Source organism: Aplidium turbinatum, chromosome 2 (genome assembly GCF_918807975.1).
Source record: "Aplidium turbinatum chromosome 2, kaAplTurb1.1, whole genome shotgun sequence".
Classification (NCBI taxonomy): domain Eukaryota; kingdom Metazoa; phylum Chordata; class Ascidiacea; order Aplousobranchia; family Polyclinidae; genus Aplidium; species Aplidium turbinatum.
The window spans coordinates 48,882,174-48,905,933 of NC_137473.1; the positions used below are offsets into that span (position 1 = coordinate 48,882,174).

The window sequence follows — 23,760 nt, forward strand, 5'->3', positions numbered from 1 at the left end:
CATAAAAAATCAGTCACCCCTGGCTCATTCTTAATTGGGCTCCCTTAGTCAATTTTTGCGATTACTTTGTTAGATTGAAACTAGTCTTTCACTATATAACAAGCAGAAAAAGTCAGAGGAGTTCCAACTGTAGTGCGTAAACCGAGTAGGGGGGATGGGTCATCTGCAGTCGTTACATGTCAGTTCAATTTGCCTTGTTTGTCCTTTTTGCATCATTTGGTATACCGGCTTTGAAAAAAAAAAACATCAAACGAAAATGGTTCAACTCTTGGCGTGAGAGCTTGTGTGACACACTTCAAAGACAACTCTAAAGCCATCCTTTAAACCCAGGCCATCTGTGACATGCCACCAATTTTATGAAACCACCAAAGCAACGATTCAAATCAAGAAAGCCATTTGTAGGCACATAACCTCATGGCAGTCTCTAGTGGATCTTGTAATAAACAGTGATGCCATGTGGCGTAGCTTGAAATGGTCAGGTAGCACCTCTCCAGTACTTCAAGTGATCGAATCTACAGCTGAAAGCCAGTTGGGTCATGGCTTTTCTAGTCTTACCTCATCAAGGAACTTGTGTTGGACGCTTTGGCGCAGATATGTTGCGTTGGGGCTTGGCAGAGAGTGCTGCCTGTGAGTGCGGTGAGGTGCAGATGCATGCCAACTAATGAAGGATTGCCTTCTGGACTGTCTTTCCCATAGTATGGAGGGTCTAGTGTTCATTGACGATGACACCAGGCAGTATCCAACTGACGGTGCCCTGATATTTAGCGACAATACGAAAGCATAAAAGAGACTGCGTCTTTTGCGTTTTTTTTTTTTGCATTGCTCAAATCATTAGAATAACCTCCATTCAGATGACACTTCAATTTAACATACAGCATTAACATTTTTGATTTAAGTTGTTTTAAAGTGTTTTTTATGAATTTTTGTGTGGTAAACTTTGCGTAAAGTCGTCCAACTGCGATCGAACCATCCAAAGTAGCAATTAATAAAACTTTGTAGTGAGATTTTCTTAGTCAAAGCTTAACAAAAGTTGATTTTGACGTTTAAGGCTAACAAAAGTTAAAACGTTTTAAATGTTTTTGTCAGTGTAGAGTAAAAAGCAAAAATTAGTTCGATAACAACGTTTAAAATACGTCGCTTTGCGATATTTCAACAACTCTTAATTGCTAGTTTCTACCACACAGACAGTAGTCCATTGATGATGTGCGAAATTGAGGATCGATTCTCAAGCCATTTATACACAGTGTCTCACTTTAATCCTGTCTCCAACTGTGAATTCTCCAAATACCAAGTTTTGTATCAACAGTTTAGCAACACGTCAACACAATCATTATTTTTGCACCTTCAAGCTTCAAAGAAGAGATGGCACCATCGAATCCTATATAAGATCCCAAATTTTACAAAATGGCTCATATCGTAAGTGAATACACTTCTTACCACAACTTCTGCAACATCTGATCAACCATGAATGTAGAGATGGAAACCGTAGATGGAGAAACCTTCATCGTCTCCGAAGACATTGCCTCATTGAGTCCTTTATTGATGACCATAATATCATGCTTAAAACGCTCCATGCATCTGCGACATGAAGTTATAAAGTTAAAATCCCATGTGCTTTCTCCATTGATTACTGGACCTGTACTCCGAAAGGTAAGAATCAAAAAGCTTAGTTTAAAGTTTTGTAGATTGTGTGTTTTAGTGACTTTCAAAAAGTTTTTGAAATCAATTTGTTCTTTAATTAACCTATGTAAAATCAAGTAATTGAAAATATTTAATGAATATAACAAATGTTAATGGTAGTCTACCTATTGTTTTAGCGGATATTTTTGCCGTTATACACTTGAATTGTTAAACCCATTGATTTTTCTTTGGTAATCCACTGCGCAAGCGCAACAAAATAGCAACTTGTGTGATTGCTATGATAGAGAAAAAGAATGCAAAGTATTATTTTTTTGATATATTGTATGAAACAATAATTGTAAAACAGTAGTAGGCTACATACCTACCTGTTAATGTAACCTCTGAATAGATTAAGGAGTAACTAAAAGTGATAACTGTTCGTGAATTCTAAGTAGAGGATTGAGCACTGAAAGTAAAGGTTGCCGAGGATACATTTAAGTAAACACGAAGACATTTTTTGCAGTTATTTTGATTTTGGCCGTAATCCTCCATCTGTTTACATCGCAAAAAAAGTTAGTTAAGCGAGTCATCTAGGTTTTCCATTGTCCCTACGTGAATTGATGGCTGTCTAAACCTTTAAAATATTACTAAAATTGTTAACTGTATTTGTGCATCTCAGGTCCTAGAGTGGTGCCATCATTATTATGATCACTTAACAAACCAATTTGATGATGATTCTATCTTTTCGAAGTGGTGTATTGCTTTCTTGGGCGAAGATGTGATCACGCTTTTGGAGTTATTGAAGGCAAGTAGGATTTAGAATCTCGATTGTTGTTTGGAATACAATATTTCTTTTGGTGAATTGCTAATCAATCTCAAGAATTACTAACAGCGTTGTATTGCTTAAATTTTTTATTTTATAACTTTACTTCGGCGATAATTTAGGCTTTCATGATAGAGATCATGGCGCCCTCATAGAGATTAACTGATAGTAGTCAGCTATCTGCGAGCATGTCATACTGATGAAGATATTGCGCAATCATCATCTTGTGTCGGTCTCACATAAGAATCTCAAGCATTTTACATTTGTTTTGAGCTCATCAACAAACCAATTTGCTACGGATTAGTAATAGGAGAAGACAAAAGAACTTTCTGTCGAAATAAAACATTTTGTGATAACAAATATTCGACGAAAAACTTAGTTGGATCATGTTAAAATTGTCTGTAGCCTACAAAAAATTACCAAAGCCACCAGTTATTAAAGCGAATAATTTCCCCTGGTCGACAGTAGCTTAGTTTTGCTTTAAACTTCCTCACAACACTTACAAACACAACAAATCCACAGGCTGCTGTATAAAATATAAGCACGGGAAAATTTAGTAATTTTGATACCAGCTAGTCAATTTTTCTCATTTTTATTTGTCAGAAGCAAATCCTTGGCCATGGTTATGTATATAGGCTACTGTTTTCACAAATCATCATCATCATCGGCCATGCCTAAATAAGGCGTCGGCTACCGTGAGTCTCCACAACGATCGATTTTGTCCATAGTTCTTATTAAGTTTGTTTTTCACAGATATAAATATAGACTTATTCTTTAGGCTGCAAGATATTTGCAAATTCGAGATCTTGTTATGGCGATAGTTGTTCGTCTTCGTGACCACAGGATCTACTACTCCAGCCAGTGCATACTTCATATGATGAAAGGCGATTGATCGATGATGTAGAATGACGTATTTCTTGGCTTTTTTTTAAAGAAAAACCACGTGTCCTTGGCGGATGACGGCAAAACCAAAGCATCCGTCCAACGCCCATTACTACCCGGAGATGGTAGCCATGCATCACATTATAACTTTGCGTTATGTTTTTGTTTTTTGACAAGTTTATTATTTCGCTGAAGTTCCTTTAAGCGACAAGTTCAATTGCAATGTTATTTTTATCGATAGGTTACTGCTTTGTTTAATTTTAATTTTCGTAAATAAACTGCAAGTATTAATGCGTTATAATTGTAGGCTATAGCAAAGACAGTCCATTCTACATCCGCTTGTCTACGTGACTATCAAATGTGCAAGCTTTTATAAATGTAGGCTCAGTACCGTTAACAGAGGGTCAGCGGACGCTTTTGTACGCGGGTGCAAGATGATATTAAGAGCCCTAAACCTTTCCAAGTTGTCTGGAAACTTAAAGAAACCACCTTTTATTTTTGGTATACAGTGCATTTGAATGGAGAGCAGTCTTTGGAATTGCGGTGCTCAAGCGCACACCTCAAGAGTCGAACCAGCGCCGCTTGCTCATGATGTCTCTTCGATTAGGAAGTCAGTCGCTTAACCAACTGAGATTTGTGGGGGAAGAATTATACGAATCTACGAGCTTCACAACTTCAAAGGAACCTTCACAGTTTGAGGTTCAATAGATCAATAGAGTCGGAAAAAAGTCTTAGCTTAAAAACAACAACATGGCGTCTTATTGAAATCAAAATAAAATGGTTTCTACAAAAAAAAATCAAAGCTGCTCAAAGATAATATCTTTTTTCTTTTTTCGGAAAAAGAAGATTATGTATATTATACAATAATATACAATAATATACTAATAATATACAATAATATACAATAAGAAAAAAGACCTCGGCTTTTCGTTTTGACTTTATAGTTGTGTTTTAGGTTTATTTTCCTACGTCACCAGCCCTGCATTGTTAATATTTAACTAAAATTTGCCTTGCTTCTACTTTTCATATCATTTAGTAACCGGCTTGGCAAAAAACGGCAACACCAATCCAAGATGGTTCTACTGTAGTTCAACTCTTGGTGTGAGTGCTTGAGTTACGCACTTCAAGGACAGTCAGGGCCGTGTTAACCGCGCCGTGCCCCCAGTCGGGGTGGGCAAACAGCACCCCAGTCGGTGGTGCTGTTTGGGAGCCCACTCATTTTGGTTTGTTTAATATTTTGTGACTAATTCAAAAAAAAAAAGGTGCTACAGAAGCTTGATAATTAAACGCTTAAATCATGAAAGGCCGCATTTATTGTTTCCCAAACCACCGGCTGGGGGCCCACGCATATTAAGTTCAGGCACCGTTTTTCGACTTGTAATTTTACATTCAGGTTAACATTTAATATGTATTTTTTTCCATATTTTCAAAAATTTCTCGCTCGCTTTGCTCGCTTAACCACATTTTTTTTTCCCCATTTCAACACATTTTATTTTCCACATTTCTACCATCTCACCAGCGATGTTAGACATGCAGATAGTTTCAGAAGTGGATGAAGGGAAGGAAAAACTTTTATGTTCGACAAACAACTAACAGAGTAATTAAATATTACAAAGTAAACACCACTGCTCACTCAAATGGCCAAGAAAATTAACAATTAAATTGATAAAACTTTAGTGTTAATGGAGATAGGCTATAAAGTGCACTGTGGCGTGAAAATACTACATGTGAAGCGAAGCGATCTATGGTTACATACAAAGTGTGCATCTTGATAAAAAAAACAGTACTGCTCCAAAAATGCCTAAGAAGTGACCGAAAGAAGATTAGCCTAATAAATTTGTCAAATTTTTCTAAAAAACAAGCCCCCACAACCACTCTATCTAAATTTACGTTTTCGGACATTAAATTTTACATTGTCCAGTGAAAAATCTAGGAGTTGTTTCCTCTTTGCTGAAATAATGAACGTGAATTTTTTGCATACCTTGAAAAAGTTTGCGGCTATAACGTATCGCTTTCTTGTCTTATGTTTAAGAGCCATCACTAAACATAGAAGCCCATTAGTGGATTTCGAAACTTTTTACGTTTGATTGCTGCAGAGCATTAAAATAAAAGCTCACAATCTTTAAACACGATAAACTTGTATTTTAGTGAGTTGCTTATGACCATTATTACTAGTTTTCCGATAATATCCTATAAATTCAATGAGCTAGGAAGCATGCTTATTAGTCATCCCATAGAATGACCTTGTGTTCATGATGCAATAAAATGTTCCGGCTGCTTTGTGAATTCTATTAATCTGAATGATTTTCTTGCTTTTAAAGCTGCTGATCAAACAAAAGCAAAATGAATATTATAATGGAAGGTATTTTATAAACTTTCACACAATAGCCTACTAATTGCTGAAAATGTTTACGAGATAATACAGAAGTGACCTTATTTACGAAAAAAGACTATTATCTACTCAAGTACAGGTAGCCTTTTAAAAATTGAATCGATTTGTTCATAACAAATGGGCAGTTAAAAACCATATGACCTTAATAGCTTTGTCTTCTTATAAGCGAGCCAATGCAGCTTATGACTGTCACCGGATGCCTTCGACCAACTCAAACCGATGGTTCAGCAACACCTAAAACACTAGGCGTGTGACACAGCGTGCAACAAGCTTTTGAAAGCCACCAAAGCAACGATTAAAACCAACAAAACCATTTGGACGTTTTGCACACAACCTTCTGGCAGTCTTTGGTGAATGCAGTGGCATCATGCGGCGTGGTGTGAAATATGGCCAGGCAACATATCTCCACTAAATCAAGTAATCGAATCACCATGTGAGATACGGTTGGGTCATGGATTCTCTAGACTTGCCTCATCAAGACGTAACCGTTTGTTCACTGGTGTTGGACACTTTGCTGCAGCATGGCCTACGGCTGCAGATATATTGCGTTGGTGCTCGGCAGAGAATGATGACTACGCGTGCGGTGCAGACAGCAGGCCAAATAATCAAGGACAGCCTGATATCTCCCCATAGAGAGAAGGGCCTATTTTCCATTGACGATGACACTAGGCACTAGGCAGTGACTCATCAACGAAGCTCTGATATTCCGCGACAATACGAAGGCATGAAAGAGAGCGCGTCTTTAACGTTCTTCTTTGCATCCTGGAAATCATTGGAATGACCTACATTTCAATGATACATGAATTGAAAATGTAGTATCTACATTCTGATTTAAGTTTTTCTATAGTGCTTTTCATAAATTTTAACGTTGCAGATAGTCGTCCAACTGTGATCGAATCAGTGGCGTAGCCAAGGGGGGGGTTTTGGGGGTTACAGCCCCCCCTTTGGCACGCGTGTGACGTCACGATATTGAGAATGATGCTTTCAGTCTAAAAAAAAATTGCCTAATTTTAAACAAAATTGCATTAAAAGAGCGAGTTTTGCCAATACCAAACATTCAAACATCTCAGCCAGGAATTAGCAACAAGAAAACACAGAGACTTAGCTTTTTTTCCGACAAATGCCGAAGAAAACATGATCTTATCCTTTGCTATGCTACCGGACAGCACCATTTTACAGGAATATTCGTACCCACATTTTTGTTGAGAATGCTCTCAGAATGCACCAAATTCAATGTAATTTTTCAAAATTTTCTGGGGGAGGCCCCCCAGACCCCCGCCGTTGGGTGGTCAAACCCCCCCCCCTTTCAAAATTCCTGGCTACGCTACTGGATCGAATCATCTAAGTACCAATTAATGAAATGTTGTAGTGAAATTGTTTTTCAAGCTTGATGGTGTTTACAAAGCCATCGCTTGTTTTTTGTCATTTAACGCTGCTTTGATGTTTGAGGCTAACAAAAGTTAAAACGTTTTAATTTTTTTTGTCAGTGTACTGTAGAGTAAAAAGAAAAATTGGTTTGATAACAACTTCTAAAATCCGTCGCTCTGCAAAATATTTGAGAAAGTCCTAGTTAGTAATTTCCATCGCACAGACAGGAGTCCATTGATGATGTGCAAAGTTGAGGACTTTATTCTCATTCCCTTAAAACACAGTCAGTTTTTCTCTTTAATCTGTCTCCAACTGTGAATTCTCTAAGTTTCAATTTCTGTGTCAACAGTTTCGCAACAGGTCAACACAATCATCATTTTTGCACCTTCAAGCTTCAAAGAAGAGATTGCAGCACCAAATCCTTTATAACATGCAAAAATTTTCAAAATGACTCATATCGTAAGTGAATACCCATCTTGCCACAACTTCTGCAACATCTGATCAATCATGAATGTAGAGATGAAAACGGTAGATGGAGAAACCTTCATCGTCTCTGAAGACATTGCTTCACTGAGTCCTTTATTGATGACTATAATATCTTGCTTAAAACACGCGATGCAACTGCGACATGAGGATGTGAAGTTAGAATCCCACGTGCTATCTCCTTTGATTACTGGACCTATCTTCCGAAAGGTAAGAAACAAAAAGCTCAGTTTAAAGTTTTGTAGGTTTTAGTGAGACTATCTTTTGTCTTATTTTTTTAAATTGTACAATCAATTTATTCACTTGTATAAAATCAAGCAATCGAACACTTTCAATGATTAATTATCTGCTGAGTCGGTTGTCATTTGCCTGTGGTTTTTGGGAAGTATTTTGCTGTCATACATTTGAATTGTTTAACCTTTCGATTTTTCTTCTATAATCCACTGCGTAAATGAAACAAAATGCAGCAATCTGTGTAATGGATATGATGTAGAAAAAGCATGCAAACTATTATGTTTTGATATATTGCTTGAAACAATAAACGTAGACCAGTAGCACATACCTACTTGTTAATATGACATCTAAATAAGGAATAAGGCGTCACCGAGAAAGATAACTGATTTCTTGAACTTCTGGCGGTCTAAAACTTTTCAAAATTAGCAAAATTGTTAATTGTATTTGTGCATCTCAGGTCCTGGAGTGGTCCCACCATTATTATGATCACTTGTCAAATCAATCTGATGATACTTCTACTTTTTCGAAGTGGTGTGTTGACTTCTTGGACGAAGATGTGATCACGCTTTTCGAGTTATTAAAGGCAAGTAGGATTTAGACTTTCGATTGTTGTTGTGGAGTAAAATATTTTTATCGGTGAATGGCTAAATAATCTCAAGAATTACTAACAGCGTTGTATTGATTAAATTTTATTACTTAACTTTACACTGGCAATATTTTAAGCTTATATGGTGGAGATTTTTAACCTAACAAGGTTGTCAATACTCAAGAATAATTTAAATGCGACCCATGTTAATTCTCCATCCTTTTTGCAAGTATGTCATCTCCTGGTGAAGGTATTGCGCAACTTTTATTGACTTCCGGTCTCCAACAGCGTAAGAATCTTTGTACTTCATGCAATTTTATGCACAGGAAAAGTTGGTAATTTCGATACCACCTACCCAATTTCTTTTCATTGCCAGAGACAGTTCCTTGGCTTAATTGCTGTAGCACAACAAAAAATACGTGCCTCCCAACCTTGCTTCACATTGAAACCAAAAATAAGTGGAAGCATGGTTGAAGTAACGAAGAATAATGAAAGACAATAACACCATTTGTAAGAATGCCATAATGAGTAATGTAATAATAATGAGAAGATTAGAAGTGTCAAGCATGATGCACTAGTTTCTCCCCCAAAGATCCTTTCTCGCGTACGCTTATGTTTATAGTTATGCATTTATATTTGCACTGGGGAGGCCGGAAGGCCAAAACGTTGTGCCACTGTCTGCAGTTATATGTTATACTTATATTTTTTAAATGTAAATAATACATATTTATTTATTTTTCAGGCTGCAAGATATTTGCAAATTCGGGATCTTGTTATGGCGATAGTTGTCCGTCTTCGTGACCACAGGATCTACTACTCCAGCCAGTGCATACTTCAGATGATGAAAGGCGATTGATCGATGATGTAGAGTCACGTATTTCTTTGCATTTTTTAAAGAAAAACTATGTGTCCTTGGTTTTGGCGGATGACGGCACAACCAAAGCATCCCTTCATCACAAAGCATCCCTCCGTGGCTACCAGAAGATGGCCATGCGTCACCTTATAACTTTGAATTATGTTTTTTGACACTTTTACTATTTAGCTGAAGTACCTTTAAGCGACAAGTTCAATTGCAATGCTATTTTTCATGATAGGGTTTTGTTTGATTTTATTGTTCGTTAAGTAAACTGCAAGTATCAGTACGCAACTGTATCGCAAATTCACTGCAGTGTATATTCGTTTATCTATGTAGCAGTAAACAATGCAAGCCTTTAGAGATGTAGGTTACTTCTAAAAACTGTACGCCTACGCGTATTAGAGATACACTATGAAAGGACGAGCAGACATTGCTTCATTTAATTCATTTTTTAAGCGTTTTAACTCAATGTTGTGCGTAAAAATGTTAGGCAATGAAACGTTGTAGCTATCACCAGCAGAACAACGAAGAGAATGACTAATTTTACAACTTTCAATTAGCGCTTGACATACAACATTTCCCAAGCAAGTGCACAGCATCAGTCAGGTTCGGAAAGTGTTCACACTTATTAAGTAAGTTTCATACAACTTACCGGTGCATGATTATGAGAAAATACGGAATGACACAAACGGTTGAGTCGTAAAAGCGTAAGAACAACATTTGCTCTAAAAGTATATTTTGTGGCATGGCATTGAAACTTCCGTTGGCAAACAATCTAACCGTTGTTGATCGCCAGGTCGCCATTCCACGACACAAATTCAGTTTATAGAAACCATTAAAAATTTCATAAATCTGATATTTTACGATCGTTCTTTGTTTCCATGTTGCAACTTCTCAGTTCACGTCGTCCGTTGAGTTGCTGAAATACGCATTGCGCATTTTTACAACAATATAAAATCAAACAAAAAAAACGTAAGGACAAATTCCATTTATAAATCATATCCCTTTTACAAAGGTCTTTATTCTATTTTTTATTGTCATTTCGTGACGACTGACCAGTTCACATAAAAGTCAACCTCAACACAATGCATGACGCATCGGTTTTTCTTGTAAATAGTAATGAAACTGGATTAACTTTGTTTGCTCTCTGCAGAAAACTTGCTGATGAAAACTGGAAGAACAGCGCATACCGTATTGAAATTGGCTAGATTTCGAAATGATAAAAAGACGAAGGAATTAGAAGGATTAAACCATAAAATTTTCCGTCTCCTTTTCCTAGATGCGCGCGACTTAACAAAGAGACAAATCCCGACTACTGTATGATTGCAGGGCGATTGCCCGCCACATCATTTGGCCAAATTGAATTTGATGGGCCCGCATATGTTTATGATGATGCCCTTTTGAAAAGTGGTTTTGCAGAGAGGGTTTGCTACAACCCTGCTAATAACTCGAGCACATCTAGGAAAAGGAGTCGGAAATTTTTATGGTTTAATCCTCCTTTCAGCTTGCGGGTTGATAGCAACATTGACAATTTTTTTTCACCCACAATAAATCAATATTGCAAGCTGCTAATGAACCATCTCAGCTTGGTTGTAATTGTAGGTAGGGGGAAACCAGATTGTCCTTTGAACGGGCAATGCTTGCAGAAGGCCGTTATTTACAAAGTCACCATTGATAACAGCCTTAAGGTTCTAAATTACATTGGTTGTTGTGAAACGACTTTTAAAAAACGTTTCTCAAACCACAAATGTTCATTTATGGATAGGTCTAAATGAAATAGCACAGAACTATTTAAGGCGGTTTGGGACCTTAAAGACAATGGTGTTGATCCTAAAATATCATGGTCCATTCACCGCTATGCTCGGTCTTACAGTGGAGGTGGTCGCAATGGTTGTGGCCTCTGTTTTGCTGAAAAACTGGCCATTCTGAAGGCCGATTGTAACCACCTTTTGAATAAACGTTTTGAACTGGTGGGTAAATGTCGTCATTGCAACAAATTTAAACCCAAATACTTCAAAATAAAATAAATCAAATACAGTTATTACTATCTAAACCCGACAGCCTGTTTCACCTAAAAGGAGGATCATCAGAAGGTCCTTATTCAAAAATTTTCTTTGGTTTCTACAGATAACTACAGGTTAACATATTTTTATTGTATTTTGCTTTTTTGTGATTGGTTTTCATTTGGACATTTTACTTGAGGCTTTTGTGGTAACGGATGTAAGTAGCCCTTTGTAATTTTGACGTTTTTTTTTGCAGATCAAATCAATTAATCAAGGTTATAATATTTAATATCTTTTCCGGTATTACCGATTTATCATAGATTTCAGGACCTTCTGATGATCCACCTTTTAGGGTGAAACAGGCTGTAGAGATGTAGAGAATAGTAACTATAGGCCATTTGATGTAGGCCTAATTAACTGCAACTTATTTGTGGAGTGAAGCCTCTTTAAACACAGTTTCAGTACAAAAGTGCACATTTTGTAATATTCTTATTACCTTCCATTCGTCATTTCTAGATGGACCGAACATTCTCTCGCTATCAACCGTTTTCTACATTGATTCAACAACTGCAGACGAAATTACTGATCCGACTTTTTCGTACTGGCTGCCTTTCCTCCGCCTTAGTTTTATATAGAATCAAATAAGTTTTCATGGCTCCTGCGCTGAAGAAATAAGGTTTATGATACAGTTCCGGAACGTTAGTTTTGTGTTATGGTTATTGCCTTAGTGCCTGTGCACCGAGTCACGTGAACTTGATTATACGTCGTGCCACTCTGTAGCTGTGAGTAGTTTGCAATTATTGCAGCAGAACTTGGTACCCACTACAGTGATTTGTCCCTTAATTGTACATATAGCTCTTACTCGTATTAAGACCTCTTCTCAATTCATTTAGGTTATTGGGTTTCTGTAGCTATTCTGCAGTACCTACAAGCGTAACAGTTTAATAACCTAACTTCGAACGAAATAACGTCAACAGGTTGGTGCGAAAAAAAAAAAACATATACCGCAAACTTCGAAAAAGTTATCATACACAATGACAGTTTAATATTTGAAACTAAAACGTTAATACGAGAAGAAAATTCAGCATTATTTCAAATACATAAGTTCCTGCAAAAAGAAGTTTCAACACTTCTTTTAAACATATTGTTTCATGATGAACCTCAGACCCACTTACAAAATTCGCCAAATAATCTAAATGTTTATTTTTCACTGTTGTAACAACAATTGCCTAAGTGACAGTAGAAGAATCTATTTGCATTTCCAGTTACTTTCCTTGTAGCAGTTCCTTTACGTCATAAGTCAAATAAAAACAAAGATAGTGTGTTCTATTGTCAGACGATTTTAGGTGACACAAAACCTACAGTTCAAGTAGGCTTCATGCCCTTACAAATGTAGTGCTAAATGTCGTGCTAAATTGTCCAAGAAGCACATATTTCAAATTTTATTATTTACGACGTTTGTCGTTGAGTTACGTTATCAACAAAACCTAAAAGACTGTGCAAATATTTTTCACTGTCTATATATAAACTAGAAAAAAAATTAATAGTAAATAGAACGTTCTTCAGTAAAACAATTTAATGTTTCGACGGAAGGACTAATTTTAGCTTCCAACGGTTTGTGCAATGCTACGTCTTGTGTTAGGGAGATTGCAATTGACTTTCTCTAACCATTTTTGTAAGCAACATTTCAGTTAGTCACCATCAACCCTTACTTTGCTGTACTACCAACATTAATTGTGTTTCGAATAGAAGTCCACCGTACTGAGATTACAAATAGCTTTTTACTTAATTCTTCCATTTGCCATCAGGATCGTTCGGACCACGTTTGACACTGAACAAAAAATCAAACAAAAAAGAAGAAAGCGTTACATTTCCTTACACAACACATGTCAGGAAATTTGTTTTTCTAAAAACAGAAGCACTTACAAATAATGATGTAAAATTGGTTGGAGTGCACAAGCAGTTCTTGCCTCAGGTAACAGGCAATTCATGTTTTGTTTGCAACTGGCCGTTTGTTTTTCTGTATTTTATAAAATTTATACTATTGTTACTATTGTAGGCTACATGCCGATGAAGCTACATTGTTTAATGTTCATTAATGATTGTATTGAAAACAGAGAGATTCTTTACGAGTGGCATTCCTCCAGTCAACTACTTGACTTTAGTAAACACCCGGCTTGGTTGCGAAAAACCGGAAAAACAAAAGTAGGAACAAATACACTAAGCGTTAACAAAATTGTCGTAAATTAAAGCGTCATCAACAAATTCAAACCTATCTTAAGTTTACAAGAATGATTCATAGTGTAGCCTACATCATACAGTAGGTTGCATTGTTACTACAAATGCGTTTCTTTTTCGATATGACTAAGTTCTAATTCTACCTCATCAGGAATTGAAAGGACAAAAACATTGACAGTATTCATGTTTGAAGACCCCTTTAAAAACAAGACTGATCACAAAAGTTGGCAGTTTGTTGCTTTGGGTTGCTGATGCTGCTACTCTTAATCTTAAAATACTCAAGTCTGCAGATCATGTCACATGAAGATCCGATTTTGAGAGTCGTTAGCAGAGGTAGAATGGAGTTTGGCTAAATGTGCTCCTTTAATTTTTCACATTTGTTTATAACACAACCGAAAGCTTATCTTTCTCGGCAGCCAAATGTAGCAAGAATTGATAGCGATAGATACCCGATGTTTCGCCTATTATCCTATCATCAACAAGCTAAGTAAAAAAGGAAGTGTTTTTAAAAAAGAGAAGCCATTTTGTGCAAACAGAATTCCATAAAGCAAAACAGGATTTTTGTTAGCCTACTGTTTAAAACAAGACAGCAACGTGTTGAATAGTGTCATATGGTGTACTTTGAGAAAAGTGGATTTTTTAAAGTTGTTCTGAGATTAAATATTTACTTTTCGACAAAAACCAGTGGTCTATCCTGTTCGTCAAATATATTTCACAATCATTCAGATTCAATTTTTGATTCTTCCAGAGGGTAAAAATAAAAGTTCATAACCATTAAATATCACAAAATGAAATTCTATAACTTTACAACAAAAATTAACAATGGTACTGGGTTTAAGGGTAAAGGTTGTAAAGTATGAAAAAGGCCGCACTTCATACTGCAGTAAAAATTTAATATTCCCTGAGGTATTACAATGTGTGCAGTTGCTTTTCAAAATTTAATAGCACCAATTTAAGCATTAAAACTGAAATATTATCAAACTCAGAGCCACTTTGTTAAGTTGAAGAGTGGTTGCTGTTAGTGCTAGGGAACGCAATGGTTCCTACATTCTGCAAGTGCACCACTTTCACAGAACTTTGAAAAAAGTATTTGCAAATGTTGGTTTTAAAAACAAATAATAGTAGGCTAAAATCAATTAACAATAATTCTGTTGCTTGATTGGTTTCGAATCATTATCCTCGGACTGACAAAGCCTTGATTGGTTATTCCTGATAGTTCCGCATACTTGTAGAAGCTTTTGACGCAGGGCCAGGTACCGAGATTGACAGAGTGAAATTTTTGATTGTTGAAGTCTTGTTGCCGGGGAATTATTCCATTCACTAGGTGCCGCTGAATGAAGAGCAGACCTTAGAATGCGTCGCTCAAGCGCACACCCGGAGAGTCAAACCAGTGCGCTTGATTTTGAAGCTTCTCCGTTCACGAAGTCACGCGCTAACTAACTGAGCTATCGAGGGGGACTTAGAAATTATATTGCAAGTTCTTTTCAAGACTTCTTTGGAGGGTCGTATATCGATAAACAATCTATGATGTTTTCAAAGGCTTTTATACATAAAGAATTGATTTGTGGTACAAAACTTGAATTTGGCGAGAAGGTGTGATATTGCTCGAAGTTGCAGTACTTTTCGTACAGAAGCTTGTCGTTAGTATGCCTCACCACATTTAGGTTGACTATATTCTAAAGACAAGCTCCTGAAGAGAGTCAGACGAAAAGTACTGCAGCTTTGAGCAATGACACACTTTCTCCTCGCTCTTCAGACACACGGTTAATGACAATAGGCACCATTTGTGACAGTCAATAATATTTGGTCCTGAGCACTTGTTCTTCACTTACAGAAAATAGTTTCCTACCTAGAGAGATTGCGAGGTTTTTAACGTTATTCAAGCAAAATGGAAACATATGGAAGCGGAATGGAAACGACGACCCTCTTATTTAACATGTCAATGAATGCAACCATGAATGGAACAACTGCATCTTCTCCATCGTCATTTCCAAGAGAGGTTCTCAGCATCCTGCTCTCGGTCACCATTGGGGTTGTAATGATTGGAATGGGATGTGGAGTGGATTTGGAAAAACTCAAAGTACACCTGAAAAAACCAACTGGGATCATTGTCGGGTTTCTCAGTCAGTTTGGTAAGATCTATTAATGAATTATTGAAATGTGTCACTTTCACTTGATGAAATACACATTATGAGCTTTAAGTGAAATAGAAAACTTGGCTTAAGGTAGAGTTTATTTTACAGTTTTTTTACAGTTATTTTACAGTAGAGTTTATTTTACGCTAACCACTCGGCCACTGTCGGCAGCAGTGGCCGAGTGGTTAGCGCGTTGGGCTCGCAGTCGAGAGCCTGCATGTTCGACTCCAGCCACCCGCACTTGCTGTTGTTTCTCTGGGCAAGAAACTTTACGATAATTGCCTCTACCCAGTGATCGATTTCGAGTAATGAGTAGTACCAAATTTAAGTCATAAGTAGAGTAGACAACCGGAAACAGATATTGCAGTCGGCTGCAGCGTGGGTCAGGTGTACGTCGGAAGGCGTACACCGATGCATAGCCCTCAAGTCTGCTTTCCCGCAATGCAGGATAAATATATGACAAAACAAAACAAAACAAACAAACATGCCAGAAGAATCAAAACTAAAATTCAAAAACGCCAAATGAAACTCAACATAATTTGGTTTATCTCCTTACTCCACAGTGTTAATTTTCTGCTCAAAACATTACAAAAACCATCACTCTTTTTCAGAGATGTAATTTTTATTTGTTCAACGACGCAAACAACTTTAAATAACATCAAGAAAAAAATGAATAAAACCCTGAACTTTATAATTATTAACTTATCTAACGAGCTATTTTTAATAAAATATTTTGACGTAGTTGCCAAAGTAATCAGAACTACTCAGAACTATTGCAACCGGTTTAAGTTTTTGTGAATGAGATGTAGCAAATAAAACTGATCCTATTATGTTCATCTATTTGACAGTTTTCATGCCTGCAATTGCCTTTGCACTTGCCAAAATAGCTCAAATGGGGGATTTGCAAACTCTTGCTCTTCTTTTGGTGGGGTCTTGTCCTGGAGGAACAACTTCAAACGTGGTCACTTATTGGATAGACGGAGACATGAATTTGAGGTTTTTATCATTCACAGTTATAAAAATTGATAAGATATTTTGTTAGCACATCATCTTTTAGTTTATCAACAGCCAGATTAAGCTGGGTGTCGAACCAGTTTGGCATTATGAGAAAGCAAGCGCTTTATCCACTGCGCGATCAAACTGCAGAGCGGTAACAATAAAAGAAATGTTATATTGACAAATAAAACTTTTCTGTTTTTGCGAACCAACCCAGCAAACTGTCCACTTGAAGCGGTTGACTGTCTCGAATCATTACTCTTGACATGATCATACTGTATGGATGCTGTGATAGCGAAATCGATCTATGATTAAAAAATGAGTCTGGTACCGTAGCCTACACTGTTTGTTGCATTGAGTAACAAGGCTTATAGTAATGTTATATTTTCGACTTTGTATTTTAGAGCCGAATGTAAGACTATACTGAAATATACCTCACTGCTTCTTGTGATGACAAGATGCGTGAATTTGTATTGATCTATGCCCCCAAAACATGATCCATAGATCCATTAATCAACAAAGCCATGGCAAGTGTTGTCAAAACCGTTGTCATGTTTGCTAAACCTAACCCTAAGGCAGTGGTTCTCAAACTGTGCGTCGCGACGCCCTGGTGCGTCGTTTCAATTTTCCAAGGGCGTCGCAGAAGAGTTTCGTTTCGTAGCTGAATTCAGTTTATCTTATAAAGATGAGGTTAATCTTTGATTAGCAGTTTCAGTTGTCATCAAAGTTGTTAACTTCATTAAAACACGCCCACTGAAGTCAAGAGTTTTCAAACAACTTTGTGGAGAAATGAATGCAGCGCATCGGAGTTTGCTCTTTTAATTTTCATCCAGGTGGCTTTCGCTTAGAAAATTCTTTAAACGCTTCTACGAATTGGTGGATGAACTTCAGGCTTTTTTGCAGCAAAAAAATAATCCACTTGCAGATTGTTTAGCTCAGAACAATTTTTTATTGAAATTGGCTTACTTTACTTGTGTGATATCTTCGCCAAACTGAACATTTCTATGCAAGGGCCGAATAAAAATGACATTTCAGATAAAATTGCAGCATTCGTTAAAAAGCTGCTATTGTGGAAGGAAGCTATAGCAAACCTGTCTGGAAGCTCTCGATACTTCACTTTCTTGTCCAATTTGCTTGAAAAGAAAAGTATGAAGCTGCCTTCAAATTTGTGAAGCATATTTGGGCAACATTTGTCCAAGCTCGAGTCAAAATTTGCAAAATACTTCCTGAAAAATTTATCAAACTACGTATGGATTCGTGATCCTTTCGTCCAACCTACTCCACTGTCTTTTACTGCACAAGAAAAAGAAGCCTACATTGACCTTTCTTGTGACAATTCCCTGAAAAGGATGTTTAATTCAGGAAATCCGGCAAACTTCTGGATTTCAATGAATGGCGATTATCCAGCTTTGGTGAAGAAAGCACTACGAATTATTATCCCATTTGTCACGTCATATTTATGTGAAGCAGGATTTTCTGCCTTGGCGGTGATAAAAAGCAAATTTCGATCACCAATAAACACTGAAAGAAAAATGCGGGTGGCAATTTCAAAAATTCTCCCAAGATTTAATGAACTTTGTAAAAACAAACAAGCCAACACGTCACATTAAATAATATGGATTGCTTTTTGTTGTTGTATCAACAAACACAACTTTAATAATAATTTTCCTCATTAACTTTTATTTGCTGGTGCGTCGCAAGTCCAGAAAACTTTTCCAGAGGCGTCGCAACAAAAAAAGTTTGAGAACCACTGCCCTAAGGTATAGGGAATTACTGTCTTGTAGCATTTTGCCATACAATTTGATGCATAGCCCGCAGTAGCCTATACGCTTAACGATTGTTTTCTTTTGTAAACTTTCAGCATAACCATGACAACAGTTTCTAGCACTTTGGGTCTTGGAATGATGCCTTTACTTTTGTGGATTTATTCCTTTGGATTTTCCAACGGTTTAGTGGTTCCCTTTTCAACCATCGGTTGGTACCGCGGCCATTACGTTTATACAACTTACACACAGTAGTGTAGTTAGAGGGACTATGAACTTCAACACCGTTTTCTTAGACGTGTAAATACACGATATTTGGATAGTTAACACCAATAGTTAAATTATCAGTATTATCAATTCAATAATCGTGACGTCACACAGTCTCGAGAAAGACTGTTGACGTTTACAACCTATATTCTTACTACGCTGTACTATACAGTATAACGATAAGGTTCACTTTCCATCATCGAAGATAGTCAACGAATCTGAAAGCTATTTTCTTCTGTAATGCAAGCTAATTTGTTAATGTAATTAATCCATTATTGCGTGATTTGTTTCACTGCAAGTACAAGTCTGAATGAAATAGCCTCATAAATTTAGCAGCTGCAGAAACCTACATCAGAGTTACGCAAAACTTTCATAATGTGAACTGTTTTCATATCATATTTTAAGTATCAAAATTAAATTGAAAGCAGGTTTGCCCATCCCAACAAAGCAAAGGTGCCGGAATCAGCGTCTATCTTGAATGTTACTACGATTAAAATCTGCTTCTACTGTAATTCCATATATTTGACTATTTTTATGCTTACTTATCCAGGGATAACACTGGCTTCTTTGATCGTTCCCATAGCAATAGGAGTTGGGATTAGAATCAAATTTCCAGCCCAAGCTCCTAAACTACTCAAAGTGAGTTACGAATGCTTCAAATATTAATTTCTTTTTCTACTTACAACCGCAGTTGAAAACATCCCTACAAGGTAGTTTTACAAGTGTAAATAATTATATTTCTTGTATACGTCAATTACATAACGCGCATAATTTTTAGAGTATTTCATCACAGCCGATTGAAGTATGGGTGAATGCGTCAAATCAAAATTTTGTGCAAGACTTTAATGAATCAAGCAAAAAATAAATCAATGACTAACAACCCAGACACCAAATCAGTCTTTTTACATTGAATCAATGTTAACATACGCTGAATCAATAAAAAAAATGGAAAGAACTAATTTGATGTCTGGGGTGTATCAACTGACCTTTCTAACCATTGACAATATCACACAGGTTCTGTCTGTGGTCGGGGCAATAGCAATCATTTTGGTGGCAGTCTTATCCATAGTGACATACAATGGAGCCTACAGGATTGTTCCTGCACAAATCGTGTGTGCAGCGATATTTCCAGGAATTGGCATGTTTTTGGGATACGGTAAATACAATACATCTAAAGTCATAAATACTTTTTTTACTGTTCAGTTCAGCAGGCCATTAGTCCCGAGAAGAGCCGTAGGCATTCCTCTCTAGAGCAGCCTTCTGTTACTCATAAGCATAAAAGGGGTCAAGGGTTATGGTCAAAAGGGCACCACTCCATAACCGACGACATGCCTGTAAGTGTCTTGCCAAAGAGCCACATGCTCTTGAGCGGTTTCGAACCAGGGTTCTCACCACTCGGCTATGCAGACGACGTATTTTACTGTAGATAATCGCAGACAGACTGGCAAGAAAACCATAAACATGTTTTTATAATGTAATATTGACCCTTTTTTTCGTTTTGCATTCATCCATGGTTCATACAATTATTTAGGTTTATCATCACTGGTATCACTAAGTAGGAAACTTTACCTCCATCACCACCAACGAAGAACAATCTCCATTGAAACTGGAGTGCAAAATGTCCAGTTAGCCACCGCTATCATCCAGTTGTCAGGATTCACCCTTGCCGAGACTGGACAAATTATATTGTTTCCAGTTATATATCTTGTCACTCAGGTAGGTTATCATTAAGAAAAGACATTTGTCAACTTTCTCAGTTGTTTTATTTGGAGATTTGCATTGAATGGACAAAGACGCATGTCTGACAGAAGACAGTAGTTTTCTATACTGTATTTGTGTGTCAAATGTTATCAGTAGGCCTGCTTAAGATAAATATCGCTTCTTTAGTGCAAACAAATGCCACGTTCATTGTTCATACACTCTAAATCTAAACGTTCCGGTTTAAAGTAAAGTTCACGATGGCGGTTGCACATTAAGCACAAGTATAGTCAGTGGCGTAGCCAAGGGGGGGTTTTGGGAGTTACAACCCCCCTTTTGGCACGCGTGTGACGTCACGATATTGAGAATGATGCTTTCAGTCTAAAAAAAAAATTGCCTAATTTTAAACAAAATTGCATTAAAAGAGCGAGTTTTGCCAATACCAAACATTCAAACATCTCAGCCAGGAATTAGCAACAAGAAAACACAGAGACTTAGCTTTTTTTTCCGAAAAATGCCGAAGAAAACATGATCTTATCCTTTTGCTATGCTACCGGACAGCACCATTTTACAGGAATATTCGTACCCACATTTTTGTTGAAAATGCTCTCAGAATGCACCAAATTCAAAGTAATTTTTCAAAATTTTCTGGGGGAGGCCCCCAGACCCCCCGCCGTTGGGTGATCAAAACCCCCCTTTCAAAATTCCTGGCTACGCTACTGAGTATAGTACATGGCTTGTGAAACATAATAGCGGGGACGTATTTGTAATCTGTAGGTCGCTGCAGCAGATGGGTTTTTTTGACAGGTGGATACTTTAGCGTAAGACATTTTTTTCCTATGAACCAGCTGACTGCAGTCATTTCGACTCTTCTAGCACTCAGTTAGACAGTTGATTCTTGCTTTGAACTTTGTTTGGTAGTTACAGAAAAAAAAGAGTAATAGCAAGGGTGGGAGCCGAACCCACGTCATCGAAATGACTATTCCCTAACCCTCAAGCCGACAGGGCACGCTGCCGACGATGAAACGATCACTTAGTTTACTTTCTATCAGAAATATTTCGACAAGAACGCTCACAATATCACGTGCGTGTGACACTGAATCTGCTGTACGACTTACAGATTACAAATACGCAACTGGTGGTCTGTGAAACGTCATTGCGACTCGTAAAGTTTTTAATTTATTTTATTTTGTAAGGGATTACACTGTCACATTGATCACAAATAACCAAGTACTTTTGCAATGTAGCTAGTCTGGGTGGCACTGATGCTGGTGGCCTACAAACTGTATCAGCGATTCCATCCACGAGCTCAAGTACAACCAGAAGATGAAAATAAACTTGATGGTACGGTATTTGAAGATGAAGATAATTTTACCTTATCCTTAAATCAACATAGTAGCCGATTTGTTAAAATATGATTTTTGCTGGTTAAGTCGTCATCATTGGCTTCTGCTCGGGTCTGAGCAGTGACTTTATTGTTCGCTAGGGCATTATACTCGATGGGTAATGTCGATGACAAATGCGACGAAGATTCTGTGATCTTCCATCGGCGCACAATATCGATGGCGAACGTCCCATGGAAGGCTCAGTCATTGATGAAACCGGCGTGGACAGTGGCGTAGCGTAACAATGGTTTTGGGAGTTCACTATTTCAGTAAACTTTAAGCGTACAGTCCACTTATATTTAAGAACAAAAAACAAATAGTGGAGCTGACTTGGTTGAATCGCACCCAGTGCTTATTTAAATACAAGTAGACTAAATCTTGCTAAAAAAGTGAACACCCAAAAAATGATCACTCTACCACAGTGGACGTTGGGTAAAGTTGCATGGTAGGCTATAGAGGTAATGTAAAATGCTCTATTTACAGTATAATTTTTACAATGCAATTTTAGAATGCAAGGAAAAGGGAAGCGAATTGGAAGAAAAGGGAATAGAAAACGGAGCCTATGCGTCATCAAAGCCTCCTAAGTATGACGAAGTGGTCTCTGAAGATTACTCGCAATCAACGCCTTTATGAACTCAGCTGAGATTCAAGAACTTAATACTGCACACACATAAATCTACGATTTGCTTCACTTTGAAAGCAGATTTTGATTTTATTTGGACTGTTGTGCAAATTAATCATTGTTTTTTTGTTTGTCTGTTAGCTAAGTGTTGAAGCGTCCGACTCAAGATCAAGCGGCGCTGGTTCGGTTCTCGGGGTGTGCGTTTTAGCAACACACTTGAGGACTGCTCGCCATTCAGCTGCACCTAGTGGATAGAATAACTCTCGGGAAACAACACTTCAACTATTTAAAACTTCAATCTCTCAATCTGGGTGACCGACTCTGCGTCAGTGGTTCAAAGCCTCTACAAGTATGTGCAACTAGCAGAAAAAACCCGTCAGAGGCTTTGTCAATCCGAAGACAACGATTCAAACCAAACGATTTGCAAAATTTTCTGTCTTATTTTCGTGAAGTGTCTTCACTGGGTAGACCACCGCTGGATGAGCTCTGTGGCCTTTGTAACAATCTTATCATTTAAAAAAAAATAATGAATAATAATTGGCAATGTTCAATTGTTCATTCACAGTTTTGGTAAAACATTGTGGGAAAACTTCTTTTGTCGCTACTACTCATGCACGCCTTCAAATATTGTTTTAGAGCGTTTTCAAATATGCTATTATTTGTTTTTCTTTATTGAATGCAAGATGTACACTTTATTGAAAGCATTTATTTTTTCTGGTTTGTTTTTCTTTTTGAATTTTTTTTAGAAGTAGTAGCTTTAGAGCAGTGGTCGTTAAGCTCGGGAGCGTCAACCGTTTTTCATGGGGGGGGGAGGGGGCGAGTTTCTACACCAATTATAGGCTCGAATGTTTGTAGTAATTTTAATGTCTTGTACTGTCTGTCCGTATATGGCCTAGTAAGCTACTATGTTTTAATATTTTATGTTGCGCCAAAACGTTTTTGAAGAAACTAAATTTTTTGGGAACGGAAGCGCTGGCAGAGTTTTTGACAAATGGGGCTACTTTTGTGCTTGGTTTACCATCTGGATTTGTTGTAAGTGAAAAAGAATGTAGTGTAAGTAAGTTACTCATTGCATTGTTTATTGCGAAACTTTAGCATCAAAAAGTTTAACCTCCTGTAAAGCAATGGGTGGTGCTCTGAACTTGATTGTCGAGATGGTCAATTTCACAATAACTGGCGCCTTTAACAATCGTCTTTTAAAAGTTCACTTTTTCAACGGTCAGAGCCAATTATCTTATTTATCCACTAGTCTCAGTTCAAGTGTTAATAGTTCGATTCCATCTATCTTAGTGAAGCTACGTTTTCTGCTGTGGCTGCTGTCAAGACCAGAGACAGTTTGAGAGATGACTGAGGCTAGGTTGAGAAATCTCTGCAAACCTCAATTGAAAATGTTTTTGCTAAAAGCAGTG

General features: G+C 37.3%; 3 protein-coding genes across 3 annotated transcripts; all 3 read left to right on the plus strand.

Moving 5' to 3' along the window:
• Positions 1–1,464: 1,464 nt before the first annotated feature.
• On the plus strand, positions 1,465–3,335 carry LOC145764365 (uncharacterized). The gene is made up of 3 exons (XM_082575981.1): positions 1,465–1,650; positions 2,300–2,425; positions 3,222–3,335. The coding sequence occupies exons 1-3, from the start codon at positions 1,465–1,467 to the stop codon at positions 3,333–3,335; spliced, it is 426 nt and encodes a 141-aa protein (XP_082432107.1).
• A 4,257-nt stretch (positions 3,336–7,592) lies between these two features.
• Positions 7,593–9,244, plus strand: LOC145764366 (skp1-related protein-like). The gene is made up of 3 exons (XM_082575982.1): positions 7,593–7,778; positions 8,260–8,385; positions 9,131–9,244. The coding sequence occupies exons 1-3, from the start codon at positions 7,593–7,595 to the stop codon at positions 9,242–9,244; spliced, it is 426 nt and encodes a 141-aa protein (XP_082432108.1).
• A 6,082-nt stretch (positions 9,245–15,326) lies between these two features.
• Positions 15,327–23,064, plus strand: LOC145764862 (ileal sodium/bile acid cotransporter-like). The gene is made up of 8 exons (XM_082576553.1): positions 15,327–15,617; positions 16,469–16,616; positions 18,478–18,590; positions 19,197–19,285; positions 19,661–19,802; positions 20,178–20,362; positions 21,592–21,688; positions 22,238–23,064. Exons 1-8 carry the CDS (start codon positions 15,374–15,376, stop codon positions 22,360–22,362), a joined length of 1,143 nt encoding a protein of 380 aa, XP_082432679.1. The 5' UTR covers positions 15,327–15,373; the 3' UTR covers positions 22,363–23,064.
• The last annotated feature ends 696 nt before the right edge of the window (positions 23,065–23,760 follow it).